Genomic DNA, 17653 nt, shown 5'->3' on the forward strand with positions numbered 1-17653 from the left:
CTTTCAGGGCTCATCTTTTGTTAAGTTACAAGCTGGTATTTTAACTGATCCAGATGCCCTGAGGCAGGTGCCTCTCTTATACAACAAGAGAGGCTGGCTGGTGAGATGGATGGACTTTTGGGCTTAAATACTTAAGTCTGAGTGGCTATATGGCCCTGGGCTCCAAAATCACTACAGATGGTGACTGCAGCCATGAAATTAAAAGATGCTTACTCCTTGGAAGGAAAGTTATGACCAACCTAGATAGAATATTCAAAGGCAGAGACATTACTGTGCCAACAAAGGTTCGTCTAGTCAAGGCTATGGTTTTTCCTGTGGTCATGTATGGATGTGAGAGTTGGATTGTGAAGAAGGCTGAGTGCCGAAGAATTGATGCTTTTGAACTGTGGTGTTGGAGAAGACTCCTGAGAGTACCTTGGACTGCAAGGAGATCCAACCAGTCCATTCTGAAGGAGATCAGCCCTGGGATTTCTTTGGAAGGAATGATACTAAAGCTGAAACTCCAGTACTTTGGCCACCTCATGCGAAGAGTTGACTCATTGGAAAAGACTCTGATGCTGGGAGGGATTGGGGGCAGGAGAAGAAGGGGACGACAGAGGATGAGATGGCTGGATGGCATCACTGACTCGATGGACGTGAGTCTGAGTGAACTCCGGGAGTTGGTGATGGACAGGGAGGCCTGGCATGCTGTGATTCATGGGGTCGAAAAGAGTCGGACACGACTGAGCAACTGATCTGATCTGATCTGATGGCCCTGAAAAGGACTCTCAATCTTTCCAAGTTTGCTGGGCCATCTGGAGAACTGTCTGTGTTCCTCCAGGGTTGCTATGACGGTTAGAGATGTTAGAGGCTTAGGAGGGTGAGGACCCAGTCTCTGGCTGTCTCTGGCCATCCCTGGATTCAGCCGAAGTAGAGGTGTGACATATGTGCAGATTATATACTATTCTGGTATAAAGAAACCCACACACTCATAGATAATCCCCTTAACCTTTGATTTCGACCTGGAATCTTTAAGGTGAACAACTACACTAATGAAAGGGGTGGACTGTGTTAGCAAGCAGATCAAAGGTTCGCTCTTGTTCATCCGTGGTTCACGGATGGATGTCTCTTCCAAGTCCTCAGCAGGTGCCTGTGCTATGTGAGCAGCCAAGGGTCTGTGTTCTCTGGGTGCAGCTCTGCACCAGCTCCTAGCTCCCCAGGGGAGCTGCCTGGCCCCCACCACGAGGCACCCACCACACACCATACAGGGACATGGGGCCCTCACCAGCGAGGTCGCCAGGAGCCCTTGCAGCTGCCGTTTGGGCCTCTTCTTGGAGGGTTTCTTCATGAATATAATGAGAAGTTCCCAAAGTCCGTGAAGCTCTCTTCAAGATTCCTCTCTGATGAGGTAATGTCCTTTGGATTCAAATCTTCATTTGCCTTCTGATGTGGAAACTTCTGGCAGAAATGGATTCAGTGGGAGATGCTGTCCATGAGGACCCGTGTCAGCGCAGGGCTGGGCAGTTGCGAATAGCTATTGTATCTCCAGGAAAGTGAGCTGCTGTCAGGATCCCAGGCTGGAGGTGCCCAGGCGCCCCTCTGGGACCATCTCATGGTTACTCCCTCTGTGGCACCATGCAAGCCCTCCCACTTCTCCCCTCTGGGTTTCACATGTGAGGTTCCTTTTAACTAGATGCACAGGGATGAAAATGGTACGGCCAGTGGGGCCGGTGCAGAAGACCAACATAAGATGCACACAAAGATCGACGTAAACCACAGCTGACGTGGGCTGCGTGTCCAGTACAGGCTTAGTGCCTTTACACTCCCGACCTCACCTCACACACCATCTGGCTGGGCAGGAGGTCTGCTTTCCCAGGTCAGAGGCTCAGTGGGTGAAGAAACAGAACAGGAAGCAAAGAGCTGGTGACAGCAATGGCTGATGCCAAAGACTACCACATTTTCTTAACCCTCCGAGGGCAGCCTTGAAAATGTTCCTTTTCTTTGGAATATTCTAGAAGGACTGCAGCCTGTACAGATGGGGAAGCCTCAACAGAACTATTACAAAGGGGGAGGATTCTGTCTTAATTCATACACCTGCCTTACTTTGTTGCTGCTCAGTCTGACTCTTTGTGACTCTGTGGACTGCAGCATGCCAGGCCTCCCTGTCCCTCACTATCTCCCGCAGTTTGCTCAAGTTCATGTCCATTGTGCCAGCGATGTTATCTAACCATCTTAACCTCTGTCACCCCTTCTTCTTTTGCCTTTAATCTTTCCAAGCACTAGGGTTTTTTTCAGTGAGTTGGCTCTTCGCATCAGGTGGCCAAAGTACGGGAGCTTCAGCTTCACTATCAGTCCTTCCAATGCCTTACTTTACCAAAGGCCAAATCTCCAAATAATCATGGCAAGACACAAACATTAATGAAGAGATCAAGATCAAGAACTCAGAGATCAAAGCAGCTGTAACGATAGATACAACCACAGCAGAGCAGAGCTGAGGAACCCAAGGCCTCTGGCGGGCACGTGCTGGGAGCTGCCAAGGAGGGGGTGGTGGTGGCTGGGGCAGAACCATGATGTTCCCACTAAGAAGATGCTTTGGACAGCTTTTTCACATTTTCCTGGTTATGTTATGTCTATTTCTTTGGCCTATAATAGGCACAAAGAATTTTTTTTTTTTTTTTTAGCTGCCAACTAGTGACAGATCTGGAGAAGGCAATGGCAACCCACTCCAGTACTCTTGCCTGGAAAATCCCATGGACGGAGGAACCTGGTAGGCTGCAGTCCAGTCCATGGGGTCGCAAAGAGTTGGACACGACTGAGCAACTTCACTTTCACTTTTCACTTTCATGCATTGGAGAAGGAAATGGCAACCCACTCCAGTGTTCTTGCCTGGAGAATCCCAGGGACGGGGGAGCCTGGTGGGCTGCAGTCCATGGGGTGGCACAGTCGGACACGACTGAAGTGATTTAGCAGCAGCAGCAGTGACAGATCAATGACAGATTGTTGGAATTATAATTTAATTAAAAAAAATCTTCACGGAAAATAACCTGTATTACTTTGAGGCACATCATACCTCTTCTTGCGTGAAGAGAAGAAAGATTTGAAACACTGATACTTAACTATCTCCTCTCTTACTAGGAAATTCTGAGATATACAGAGGACACACTGGAAGTTACGGGGGTGGGGCTAAGTGACACGGGTGATGGGGTGAAAGGGCGCAGACTTCTGCCTATAAAATCAGTAAGTCCCGGGGACCGAATGCACAGCGAGGTGACTAGAGCTAACACCGCAGGACTGTGTACCTAAACACTGATGAGATAGGAAACCTTAAAAGTTCTCAGTAAAAGAAAGAAAACCTGTAACTACATGTGGTGACGGACACTAGCGAGGCTGACTGTGCCCAACATCCTGCAGTGTCTACGCACAGTGACTCATCATGCTGCCACCTGACACGGTATAATGTCCCATGCCAGCTCGCCCTAAGTTAAAAAGTCCTCTGGGAAAATCACACCTGTACTAATGCGGGAATACCGACTCACCACAGGGGCGTCTGGAAAGAGTGCTGAGCAGACAGGGATCGATAGGAGACAAGGGGACTTCCTGGTTCCCCAGGGTTCCCCAACAAGCCCTTGTGATTCGAACTGAAGCAAATTCAGAGGTCGTTAGATATCCTGCACTCAAAGGCAGATACAAAAGAAAAGCACCCAAATGACCTTCTGGATGTCTGTAGTTTGGGAACATCTACACTTTTATTAATTTTACTAATAAAAAAACAAACAGGGGACTCTATCAGAGTTTTCTCAAAATGAAGAATAAAAATCCAATAAACATACCACTGGGAAAATATTTCAAGGAAAAGAAAACCTCTGTATTTTGGAGTGAAATATTATCTGATGCAGAACATATACAATAATTGCTCCACTATAAACTCCTTTTTCAAAATCGGAGTTCATTGCAGACACATGGGTTCAGAATTCATCATCAGGCCATGAATCGTACTGCCATAAAAGAAACTGTTCTCTTTGCTGATAAACAACAAAACTAACTCATATGCAGATGCATGCCTCAGTATCTCAGTGCAATGGTGTATTTACTTGTATAAATATTTAAAGTCAGACCTTTGAATTTATAATGAAGTAGCACACCACTTTACAAAATAAGGTACTAGTAAATTTAGATGTATGACAAATAGAATTCTGATCAGAATACTAATTGCTGCTGTTGATATTCTAAAACTAAAAAAAGTAATGACATTCAGATTTCATCTAAACAAGCCGAATACATGAGCAGAAACCTTAACATATCTTAACGAAACCTTATTGCTAAAATTTGTAATTGATCAGATGGGCTTTGTAACTGAGACACAAGCAAGCTTCCTGTCTGGCACATTTTTTCCTGCTCTTTTTTTTTTTTTAATAATGATATAGTCAATTATTATAAGAAAGAATAGAGGAAATCAGACACATCTGTAGTTGGCCATATAATGACTGGTGTCCCCATGGGGACTTGCCTTTACACACAGAGGCAGGCGCTGAAAGGCTCATGGGGGTGGGACACGCTCAAGCACAAATGTGCAACAATTCTGAAGGACTCAGCAGACCTGAGTATTTTCCACCTCTGTTTGTGTTAACCTAAGGTCACCACTCCGGGAGTTGGTGATGGACAGGGAGGCCTGGCGTGCTGCAATTCATGGGGTCGCAAAGAGTCGGACACAACTAAGCGACTGATCTGATCTCATCTGAAGGTCACCACACTCTCAGGTTGGAGCTCCTGCTCCAGCACATGGTCACTGAATCTGCCTGCTCTTGGCGGAGTCCACGAACACAAACCTAAACTGTTCTGCTTACAGAAGAAAGTAAAATCCCAGGTCCTCAGGCAGCCGTCAACTTACCTGTGATGGGCATCCTCGCTGCCATGCTTTCTTCTGTGCTCTCTTCTCTGCTCTCGTCTTCTAAAAATGGAACAAGTGATAATAACAATGTATTTCAAGGTTATACTGATGGAACCGGCCTTTGTTTGGTTTTTGTTGCCATTCCTTTTAACTGCACTGCTCCCTACCTTTTCTTTTTGGTTAGTTTGTTTCTTGTCTGAAATACACTGTGCCTAGAAGAAAGCCTATTCAAAAGCTAAGATATCTCTATGCTGCTTTCATGCAAAATAGTTTAGCCTGACATTGATCATATTTGGGTGGGGCTTAACATACGTGGGCCTCAGGTATAGCACATGTCATCAACTTCTGACCTCATCCCAGGCAGCTCACGTCCCGGACAGCTGACAGTGGTTTCCTGACACATCTTACCAGTAACACTAAAATAATCACCATTTCTAGAGACTAAAAATTGGTAATAAAATTGGGGGGGGGGTCATAAATTCATGGATTCCTAATCATTTGTTTAGACTTTTATAAGGCTGTATTATAATTTAAAAGAATATTTATTGATTATGAGTAAATTCTATTAAGTGATATAAAAAACTTCAAAGTACTTCATGGAATTCATTTTAATGGAATCATCTCCATCTTTACGGGATGATCAAAAAAGTACCTAATGTCAGGTGTTAATTCTGTTAATATTTCATAGCTTTATAAAAACTAGTTCCATTGGAAATTTAGCAGAACTGAAGACCTACAATTAGGTTTCCCATTCTTCTCGGATTTCAGGTATTTTCCTGAAGTGGAAGGTGGTATAAAACGAGTAATGTATCACACATACTGAATCACAGGCATTGCTTAGCAGCTTTATTTTATGGGCACACTTTGAGAAAGAGGGTGGCACGCTGATTCTGAGTGCAGTTCTGCTGTGGATGAACCCTTAACAATAGCTACCTTGTTCCCTTGTAGTAACACCTTTGGGCCACAGAGTGGGTTTTCCATTCCTTATTCCACTTTCATCACTAGGAGTAGATGGCAAACTACAAGATGACTTGCTGCTGTGAACAGCCAACCTGTTGTCATGCTCTTCTGCGAGATCTTTTTTCAATAACGCAGTTGCCTATAGGGTTTAAAAGCACGCACAAAAAATTAACAAACTGTGGTCACACTCCCCTTGGTCTCAGAGATCAGCCTTCAAATGTTATTTTACGTCAAGCTTTACTTGAGATTTGTCTCCTGACATTTAAACTACATGAAAATGTCAACTCCTCCAGCTCAACTCCAGAAAAATAAATGACCCAATCAAAAAATGGGCCAAAGAACTAAATAGACATTTCTCCAAAGAAGACATACAGATGGCTAACAAACACATGAAAGGATGCTCAACATCACTCATTATCAGAGAAATGCAAATCAAGACCACTATGAGGTACCATTTCACACCAGTCAGAATGGCTGCGATCCAAAAGTCTACAAATAATAAATGTTGGAGAGGGTGTGGAGGAAAGGGAACCCTCTCACACTGTTGGTGGGAATGCAAACTAGTACAGCCACTATGGAGAACAGTGTGGAGATTCCTTAAAAAACTGGAAATAGAACTGCCTTATGATCCAGCAATCCCACTGCTGGGCATACACACTGAGGAAACCAGAAGGGAAAGAGACACGTGTACCCCAATGTTCATCGCAGCACTGTTTATAATAGCCAGGACATGGAAGCAACCTAGATGTCCATCAGCAGATGAATGGATAAGAAAGCTGGAGTATTACTCAGCCATTAAAAAGAATACATTTGAATCAGTTCTAATGAGGTGGATGAAACTGGAGCCTATTATACAGAGTGAAGTAAGCCAGAAGGAAAAACACCAATACAGTATACTAACGCATATAGATGGAATTTAGAAAGATGATAACAATAACCCTGTGTACGAGACAGCAAAAGTGATGCTGATGTATGGAACAGTCTTATGGACTCTGTGGGAGAGGGAGAGGGTGGGAAGATTTGGGAGAATGGCATTGAAACATGTAAAATATCATGTATGAAACGAGATGCCAGTCCAGGTTCAATGCACGATACTGGATGCTTGGGGCTAGTGCACTGGGACGACCCAGAGGGATGGTATGGGGAGGGAGGAGGGAGGAGGGTTCAGGATGGGGAGCACATGTATACCTGTGATGGATTCATTTTGATATTTGGCAAAACTAATACAATTATGTAAAGTTTAAAAATAAAATAAAATTTAAAAAAAGAAAATGTCTTCAAGATAAAGTAACACTAGGCTATTTTCCAGCATAATTTAATTCTTCACGATAATTTACACTCACAAGGAGATGTTTTCTGTGGACTGTAGTGTGGTATCTTTTTACTTGGGAAGGATGTGTGTGAGCCATGACTAACTCTGTTAACCCAGGTGGTACATCCCAGATCCATTCTCTCATGGCCTGAATTCTGTCTTTCAGGCATGTGAGACAGAATTGGTTTGGCTTGAGGAGATTTGGAAAAATGTGACCTTACAGTATCCTCATTCTTCAAATGACCCCTGAACTTTCTCCAAAAGGAGGACGATGGAAGGACTTAGGGGCTGAGGAGGGTACACTGAAGCAAAGAGAGACCTGACCTCGCTGGAAACCATAACCTTCAGTCAAGGATACGGACACTCTGCACTTTGCCACCAAGTCGGCCAGGGAGCTCAGGAAACTCAGTGGCCACACAGCCTGTCTGCTTCCTCCAGGCACAGAACGGTCTTACCTGTGCCACTCCAAGTGTCCTGGGCAGGGAGGTGGGTGGAGATCTGATCACAGCCAATGTGAGACATAGAGAAAATGTGGCAATTAACAGGATAGGTTCATAGCTGTGACACTTCACATCTGGGTCAGCATTCTTCTCTTAAGAATTAAAAATACACTGGTGACCACAGCTGAACAATCAACACAATGTCACCGTCTGGCTGCCAAGGCACATGTCTCTCTCTCCCCCATTTGGAGTGGAAGACTGCTTAGTGGTGCCGACCTCTCCCTGGGACATGATGGCAGCAGTAAACCTACCGTGTGGGGAATGGACCTGAGACCCTGCAAGTGAATGTGAAGGGGAGCTGGGCACAGCCTCTCCGGCCATCTTCTATCCAAGCGTGAAGTGGTAACAAGGTTAGTGTCAAGTGAACAAAGGGGAAGATTCTACTCTTTGCTTGTCATCGTGAAAGGACATGATGCTTTGACAGGGAGAATCATTGAGGCGGAAGCTCAACGACTCAGCCTGGTGAGTTTGGCCAAGGCCACTGTTATTGGCCTGGACATCCCAGCAAGGTGCTTGCCTTTGGCTTTCCCCTCATTTCGAGATCTCCACCCATCCTGATCTAATCGAATCTGTTCCTGTAGAGAGCGGGAGCCTCCTCTGTGCACCCAATAATCCTGGCTATTTGGAAAGCATTTCCGAAGATGAACAAAAAGAATTGGCCTAGTCTCTGCAGTTAAAGCTGTAATTTCCTTTTCCTGATATTTAAAATAATCCAAACATTATGACAGGGCCTCAAATATGTATTTCTTATTTGTATTATCATGAGACTTACCTGGTGGCTCAGATGGTAAAGCGTCTGCCTACAATGCAGGAGACCTGGGTTCAACCCCTGGGTCGGGAAGATGCCATGGAGAAGGAAATGGAAACCCACTCCAGTACTCTTGACTGGAAGATCCCATGGACAGAGGAGCCCGGTAGGTTACAGTGCATGGGGTCGCAAAGAGTCAGACACGACTGAGCGACTTCACCTAAAGCACCTTTGTATTATCTCATACAATAGCTGTAAGTGATAATTTCTTAGCATGACTTCACAATAGCCACTGTCTGAACCCATGGTTTAAGAATAAAGTTGTTAAAAGCCTGTTGAGGGTTTCTACACTTTCTACTGTGCAATGTGCAAACAGAGGAGACTGTCCTGGATGGTCAGTGACTCAGACAACTTCTCACTAGTCCCTGGTGATGACACATAAGCTATCTGTTTTACACGTCCCTTTCCTACAAGAACTTCTTTTGTTTCAACTGGGTTCCACCTGGGCTTCAAAAGAACACAGACTAAAGTATTATAGCTACAAACGTCTTTCTAACAACCCCTTGTAAGCTTGGTGAGAGTACCACCAATGCCATCATCTCTACCTGGAGCCCTTTTTTAAAATTTTTACCATGGTAAGTGTTGGGCATTCTACAGGTTTCATTTATTTTGTATATTTTATCCCATTTATCGTTACTACTTAATACTCATATCTCTGGGATTTCTCTTAGCTTTTTGATAGGAACATTAAAGATAATTCTAGAGGTAACTCCTCAGAGATAAGTACTTTATATCTATACGGGTTTTGATGGATGGTCAAATCACAGCATGAGAATGGTTGATCTGATTCTGCTGGACCATGAGGCCAACAGAGAGGGCAGCAAATCTGCCCAGTGGGTCATCTGCAGAGGAATTCACAAGATAAGTCCCTCACAGGGAAGGAATCATGACAAGTTGGGATAGAAACAAAAGTCAGCCTCAGCTAAGGATGGGTCAGAAGGTCCATTCAAAGGATCAGTCAAAAACAACTTATGCAGAATCATAAAGAACACCTGTGATACCTACTCAAGATGTGTGCAGATCTTTGAAAGGGTGCATTTCTAAGAAGGCCCCAGACGGAAGGAGTTTGCAGAGTGACGCTGACAACATGAACCCATACCTGCAAAGGAACCAAATCCCAGAGCAAGCTGCCATGCATGTGCCACCTGGGACTGAAGGGCTCTGCAAAGTGGGACCTTCTATCTGAAAAATTCACCAAAGATGGACCTTCTGATGGTGTTTATGAATGGCCCATGCTTGGGTTCCATCTGATCCGTTAGGCAATAAAGGCTTTTTCTCCTCTCATACATTTGGAGCCAGTCTGGTACAGTGAGGAGGGGTGGGGTGGGGGGCTGGATACTGTTTCATGGTTTTCAGCAGTCTGCAGCCTAAGTCAATATCAACAAACTAGTTCCTCACTGTTCTAACCTTCCCAGGAGCCAGGAGAAAGCACTTAGAAATTCAATGCCAAAGTATACACTATCTGCAGGATGAGTGAGGAAGACATCTCCATATTTCAGATCTCATGGAACATAAACCATCCTATGAATTACATTCAGCAGGACACCTAGAGTTAACTGCCTCGATTTCTCTAGGATTTTCTTAAAGTTCAGTTTAAATGCAGATCTTTCTAAGTCTAGAACCCTAAAAGTCACCTAGGCTAACTCTAAATTTATATCCCCAAACTTAGCAATTGTGATATTCAAATGCAGAAATTGATAAATGAAGATATTAATGGAAGAGGCTTGTATCCAAACACCATTAAGAAAAGTGAGGCATGAAAATCAAACTGCTCAAACTATTATAGCAAACAGAAAAAATTTATATAGAGAGTTCTCAAAAGTCAGTAAGAAAAAACATGACTAACCTGATAGAAAAATGAACAAAGAACGTGAACTGGCAAATTTTATAAAAGAAAAAATACAAAAGGCTAACAAACAGGGAGAGGAAAGAGTTTGATCTCAGTTGTAATATAAAGGTCAGTTCAGTTCAGTCGCTCAGTTGTGTCCAACTCTTTGCGACCGCATGGACTATAGCACGCCAGGCCTCCCTGTCTATCACCAACTCCCAGAGTTTACTCAAACTCATGTCCATTGAGTCAGTGATGCCATCCAACCATCTCATCCTCTGTCATCCCCATCTCCTCCCACTATCAATCTTTGCTAGCATCAGGGTCTTTTCAAATGAGTCAGCTCTTCGCATCAGGTAGCCAAAGTATTGGAGTTTCAGCTTCAACATCAGTCCTTCCAATGAACACCTAGGACTGATAAATATCCTTTAGGATGGACTGGTTGGATCTCCTAGCTGTCCAAGGGACTCTCAAGACTCTTCTCCAACACCACAGTTCAAAAGCATCAATTCTTCAGTGCTGAGCTTCCTTTAGAGTCCAACTCTCACATCCATACATGACTACGGGAAAAACCATAGCTTTGACTAGATAGACCTGTGTTGGCAAAGTAATGTGTCTGCTTTTTAATATGCTGTCTAGGTTGTGCATAGCTTTTCTTCCAAGGAGCAAGTGTCTTTTAATTTCATGGCTGCAGTCACCATCTGCAGTGATTTTGGAGCCCCCCAAAATAAAGTTTGTCACTGTTTCCACTGTTTCCCCATCTATTTGCTATGAAGAGATAGGACCAGATGCCATGATCTTAGTTTTCTGAATGTTGAGTTTTAAGCCAACTTTTCCACTCTCCTCTTTCACTTTCATCAACAAAATGATGAAAGATCACTAAAGAGTGATGAGCTCTTTAGTTTCTCTTTGGTTTCTGCCCTATGGGTGGTGTCATCTGCATATCTGAGGTTATTGATATTTCTCCCGGCAATCTTGATGCCAGCTTGTGCTTTATCCATCCCAGCATTTCTCATGATGTACTCTGCATATAAGTTAAATAAGCAGGGTGACAATATACAGCCTTGACGTACTCCTTTCCCACTTTGGAACCAGTCTGTTGTTCCATGTCCAGTTCTAATTGTTGCTTCTTGACCTGCATACAGGTTTCTCAGGAGGCAGGTAGGGTGGTCTGGTATACCAATCTCTTGAAGAATTTCCCACAGTTTGTTGTGATCCACACAAAGGCTTTGACATAGTCAATAAAGCAGAAATAGATGTTTTTTTGGAACTCTCTTGCTTTTTCAATGATCCAACGGATGTTAGCAATTGGATCTCTGATTCCTCTTCCTTTTCTAAATCCAGCTTGAACATCTGGAAGTTCATGGTTTAAGTACTGTTGAAGCCTGACTTGGAGAATTTTGAGCATTACTTTGCTAGCGTGTGAGATGAGTGCAATTGTATAGTAGTTTGAGCATTCTTTGGCATTGCCTTTCTTTGGGATTGGGATGAAAACTAACCTTTTCCAGTCCTGTGGCCACTGCTGAGTTTTCCAAATTTGCTGGCATATTGAGTGCAGCACTTTCATAGCATCATCTTTCAGGATTTGAAATAGCTCAACTGGAATTCCATCACCTCCACTAGCTTTGTTCATAGTTATGCTTCCTAAGGCCCACTTGACTTCACATTCCAGGATGTCTGGCTCTAGGTTGGTGATCACACCATTGTGATTATCTGGGTCGTGAAGATTTTTTTTTATAGTTCTTTTATGTATTCTTGCCACCTCTTCTTAGTATCTTCTGCTTCTATTAGGTTCATACCATTTCTGTCCTTTATTGTGCTCATCTCTGCATGAAAAGTTCCCTTGGTATCTCTAATTTTCTTGAAGAGATCTCTAGTCTTTCCCAATCTATTGTTTTCCTCTATTTCTTTGCATTGATTGCTGAGGAAGGCTTTCTTACCTCTCCTTGCTATTCTTTGGAACTCTGCATTCAAATGGGTATATCTTTCCTTTTCTCCTTTGCATTTTGCTTCTCTTATTTTCATAGCTATTTGTAAGGCCTCCTCAGACAACCATTTTGCCTTTTTGCATTTCTTTTTCTTGGGGATGGTATTGATCACTGCCTCCTGTACAACGTCATGAACCTCCATCCATAGTTCTTTAGGCACTCTGCCTATAAGATCTAATCCCTTGAATCTATTTGTCACTGCATTTGTGTCAAATGAACACACAAAAAAATTGGCTGTCATCTGCACTTCTAAATTTGGTGTTCAAAAAAGGTTGATGGTATCCGGTTTCATAAACAGTGCAGAGAACTGATATTTTCATCCATTCCTGGTAAGCGATGACCCTGTCAGGGTGAGTTCTGGCAGTGCAGAGCAGAAGCCTGGGAGATGCACAGACCTAAGATCTCTGACCTAAGAGATCTACATCTAGGAACTCATTCTCAGGAAACAGCATGAGAATCTGTAAAAAAATTGAGCTCTCAAATATTCTTTGAAACTTTTTCACTAGAGAAGAAATTTAAAACAACTTAAAATGTTCAACACCAGGAGCCTGGTTAAAGAGACAGTGGAAGGGCCACACAGGGGTCTCTCTCTGCGCAACGGTCAGAAAGGATGGAGAGCATGTGATGGTGTGAAAGGAGGTTTCCCTGTGACATGGTGTGGGGGCAGGTCACGGAGGCCATCCACACACAGCACAACCCATGTTGGTCAATATACTAAAGACCACACATCTCAGTGTCAACAAAGTTCTATACAGAGAGCTGGGTAACAGGCAGTTGTCTTGTCTTCTTTCTGTTTACCTTAATATTTCAAGTTTGTTTTTTTCCTGCTATGTTTTTCAGAAAAAGAAAACATATGTTAGCTCTACAAGAATACGGTTTCTGCAATGGGTGGTACAGAGAGAAAATGAATGTGAAAACACTTAATAAAATAAAAAACCTTCATATGGAAATCAATGTTATTAATGCAGATACAGAAGAGCAAGAGAATGAAAAACCAGGGATGTTGACAGCATGGCTATTCCCCTCATACACAGATTTAACTGACCCTTCCTCAAGAACCTTGCAGACCAGAAGTAATTGTTCAGTGTCCAAACGGAAGTACAAGTGTCATCACTGAAGCTGTATGTGGGTTATAGGAGAGGAAGGAGACGGTATCAAAGTAGCAATGAGAAGAAAGGGGACGTATTCACACGAGCCAGTGAACGAGTAGTCAAGAGAGGAGGATGGCACCCCAGGTCACCATTTAGGGAGGGGGTGGGGACTCCCAAGGCTGATTCCACATGCTCTGTGAACGACACCGGTGGGCTGGGCTGCTTTGCCTGTGGACGCTTCCCTGGGTGGAAGTAGGCACCACTTAGGAGAAAAGCAGTATTAATGTACTTGGTATTTTAATGAAGCACCCAACTCATTTTTTTTTTTTTCCACATAGAGTAATTACAGATTTTCCTGATTTAAAAGCATGCAGCTCAATTATGTAATTGCCTAATAGGTTATGCGGGTGCTGTGGATCTTATCTAGTCTCAGGGGGACATAATCCGAGTTTCGGCAGCTTTAATGATGTATTTACTCAAGAGACGGGATTGACTCCAGCTGACGGCGAGGGACCCACAGGTAAACATCATTTACATGTGGCTGTTTAATTAGCCATTTACCCAAGAGATCAAAGTAAATATTTCTCAGCTTCATTAGACTCTTAATCAAATGATTTCTACTAGAGCTTTCTTAAATTTTGAAAATCTCTTACTTTAAAAATTTTTATCTACAGAGAAATATTTAACCGTATTATTTACTAAATATATATATGGTCTATACAGGACAACAACTCAAAGACACTTGACTGTGCTGATTTGTGACTGTCATGGTCCTACAGCCCAGAAAAGCATTCTGTCCTCACATCTGCCAGGCTTGTCCTGCCCATGTCACTCAGGTGGCTGAGTCTTTAGGGCTGTGCTTTTTTTCAGTCACAACCTATTTAGAAACTGCCTGCTTGCTTCTATTTATAAGGATGGGTTTTGTCATTTATTTATTGGTAATTTTTATGGTTGTCACTAGATGGTGATTTAAAAAGGAACAAAATACCTACTAGGGGAGGTAGAAGGTTATTTGACTAATGAGCTATCAATTGGGCACCCCTCTTCCTATTAATTATGGAGTTATTATTTGAAAAATTATGAGTGAACTGGTTGTCTGGAACTTGGAATATGTTTTCTAATATAAACATCACCTTAAAAAAAAAAGACAAGGAGATGGTAAATGGCAATACTGTAGACCAATGCTTATTTTGCCCTTGATGTGACTGAGATATGATGTATCTGCAGTGAGTATGAATGGAGAACAATGCTGTTACAAAACAGAACTAAATACAATGGATAATAAAACCTGAAACCAAAATCCTTATTAGGATCTACATTTATCAACAGATATGAAAAAGAATCTAAAAAGCAATGGTTCTGTTCTTCCTAAAGAACACAGTTCTTTCTTCAAGAACATTTACACGGACAATGCCATACCACAAACAAGACAAAACTGAGGGTTACTGAGTCACATGCAGCGCAGTAAAATGAAAATGTGCTCAGGAAGGATGTGCACAAGGTTACCTTTGAAAAGGGCAGGATCTGTGAGGGGCACCCAGGGGCTGTATCTCTACCTGCAATAATCCACTCCAGAAGGAGAATGGGGAGAAAGGAGACGAGGAGAGAGAGAAGAGCAAGGGTAGGAGCAGAGGCAGGAGCAGAGGAGAGAGGGGAGGGCAAAGGGGTGGGGAACTGCAGAGTGCAGGGGTAACACACATGCAGACGTGGGTCGGTGGCTTCACTGTGCCGCTCCATGTGTGTATGTGTGAAATGCTTTTTAAAAAGTCCTTCTACTCTTTTCTAATTAGAGGACTGGGGGAGGGGGTGTTGGGCAGGGCTGAAGGTGCTCTGAAAGGCTGGAGGGCAACACAGAGGCTCTGGACAGGGCTGCAAAACAGGCTGTGGCTTTGGGACAGAGGGGCAAGGACTGCCTCCAGAGGGGGCTCCTATGGAATCCTGAACTTTGTGCATAATCAAAATAAAGAAGTATTAAAGCCAGAAAACTCTATGTTATATAGAGAGTTAAGCATGTGTAAGGGTGAAAACATACTTGGAGGGAATTCCCTGGTGGCCCAGTGTTTGGGACTCCATTCTCTCACTGCCTTGGGCCTGAGCTGGATCCCTGGTTAGGGATCAGATCCACTAGCCAGATGGGCTGCTCTGGACCTGAGTTTCTGCCCTCCAGCCCCACCCACTGCACCTCCCTGGGAACTGGCTCCATGACTCCGCTCCAGCATGACCTGCTCTACCTGTGCAAGTGCTCAGTCCACTCCCGACTGTCCCGCTGAACCACGGCTGGGTGCATCCTTGGCTGTCCCCCTCCCAGTCCACAGGGACTAAATTCCCTGAGGCCCCTCCTGCAGCTCAGCTCAAGGGACTCTGTGGCTCTCAAACTCTGCTGAACCCATGAACACCTCTCCTGAGCCGGGCCAGACCCTGTACAACTTCTGTTCCCTGTCCCCAGGTGTAGTCTGCTCCTCAGCCACAACAATGGCTCTGTTTCCTGGGAAAGTGTGCACTTTCTTGACCTGTTCTTTGGCCCCTAAGTCCGTCACCCACCCCCTCAGAGCCTGCTGAAATCCTGCCTGGCTTTTCAGGGTCACCTTCGCATGCCCCTTGGCTCCCTCAGACATCAGGTCTGCCCTCCTTGCTTCTCCAGATGCCTGGCTCCCCTTCTGGAGGGTCTAAGCCCTCTGCCATGTTCCCACTGCAGACACCCACTCTGCCATCCCCCAGAGAAGGGGCTGCATGGGATTTCTCTCTCTCCCCCTCATAGATCTGGGCTGCTGCCTAATCCACAGAAGTGGACAAATACATATTTGCTGAGTTGACAAAAATGACCACACAGTATGTTTAAAGGATGGTGTAGAGAAAGAAAACCAGAATTCTCCAAGAGGCTCCTGAGCTCCCTGGACAAATGTTGCAGTAGGTATGTTTAAATAGGTTACCTACAGGCCCTGAGTTAACTAACCTTCTGTAAGAAAGGACCTGAAATGTATACACAAAACACTATGCAAAAGGTTTGAGATCAAAGTTCATCCAACCAACCACAAAAGCTCACTTACAATTTACATTTTTCAAATATGTTAATCATTGTTAAGGATGTTAACTATTTTCTCAAATGACTAACTTGTACAATTTGAAACTTATTTTAAAGAATAAAAAGTATTAACCTTTGTCCTCTGGTCCAGTTTGCTGACCAGGAAAACTTCAGACAGCTTCGCTACTTCCTCTTCTTGGACAAAAGTATCATGTCCTTTCAGGGCGGCAATATGTTGACCCGATCGTGTCCTTAATAAGCCTGAGGCTGGTGTTTGTTCAAACCTATGAAACACAATTAGGAGTCCATTAGACATGTGCAATGCTGGGTGACTTATGAGTCCTATATTGTTAAAGGTCCCCACAATCATGATAGCAGAAGACAGATTACACAGAAAAGTCTGGAACCTAATATAATCTGGGATAAGGGGATTTCCAGAGTTCAGGTTTCTTTTTGGGGGGTAACTTTGATTTTATTTTAGTTACAATATCATTGATAGATGAGAATTCTCAACTCTGTCTGCACCCTGGGACCGCCCGGGGGGTTTTGCATCATCTAGGTACTTCATGCCACTGCTTCAGAGTTCAGGAAAACTAGTCTGCTGGTGGGGAACCCAGCAAATTGAGACTTTCTTTAAGACTCTCAGAGCGATTCTGACGTGTGGCCACTGTTTCTAACTAGTGCAGAGGTGGTCAGGCTCCTCTTAAATGTAAAGCAAACAACAGTTCATATCTCCACTTCAATTAGTTTATTCTTATTATACTCGTGCAGTGCTTTCATTATTTTTTTTAATAAGTTACTATTAGGAAAAAGTCCAACATAAGCCTATATTGCTGCCTATAATATAGTATTTAGATATTAAATGGAAGAAAAATGTGCTATATTTCAGGCCGGGGACAGGAAACACATCAGATGAGCTTGGAGCACCTTGTCCCAGGAAGGGAGGAAGCTCTCGGACCCTGAGTTGTGTGAACAGGCCTCAGGGGTTCTGCCAAAGAGGCACCCACTGGCCAAAGACGAGACAGTGTGAGAGCCAAAAGAACGATGACTAACATGGACTGGAACGCGGTGCATGTATAAAAATACATGAGTTCATTTAAAAGATAAATAATAAAAAACCTTTGGATTCAGCCTTGAAAAGGAAGGAAATCTTTGTCACATACTACAACACAGATGTACTACAACATGACATTCTACTCCATTATATAAGCCAGTCACAAAAAAACAGTGTGATTCCACTTACATAAGATGCCGAGAACAGTCAAATGCAGAGGCAG

General features: G+C 43.6%; 1 protein-coding gene across 4 annotated transcripts in view; it reads right to left on the reverse strand.

Moving 5' to 3' along the window:
• The window catches only part of KIZ (kizuna centrosomal protein), a 93194-nt gene that overhangs the window by 22010 nt on the left and 53531 nt on the right, over window positions 1-17653 (reverse strand). For all 4 annotated transcript variants that reach the window (XR_015139446.1, XR_015139444.1, XM_086333687.1 and 1 more), the window contains 3 exons: window positions 16510-16660; window positions 5801-5966; window positions 4868-4927 (listed from right to left, as the gene is read on the reverse strand). Coding sequence is in view for 2 of the 4 variants with exons in the window: in XM_086333687.1 (XP_086189813.1) it covers window positions 4868-4927; window positions 5801-5966; window positions 16510-16660 (377 nt within the window). In the remaining 2 variants the exon portion in view is untranslated. The remainder of the gene's footprint in view (window positions 1-4867; window positions 4928-5800; window positions 5967-16509; window positions 16661-17653) is intronic.

This window comes from Bos grunniens, chromosome 13, assembly GCF_055505025.1.
Source record: "Bos grunniens cultivar Pamir isolate PY7600 chromosome 13, Bosgru_T2T1.0, whole genome shotgun sequence".
NCBI classification, from domain to species: domain Eukaryota; kingdom Metazoa; phylum Chordata; class Mammalia; order Artiodactyla; family Bovidae; genus Bos; species Bos grunniens.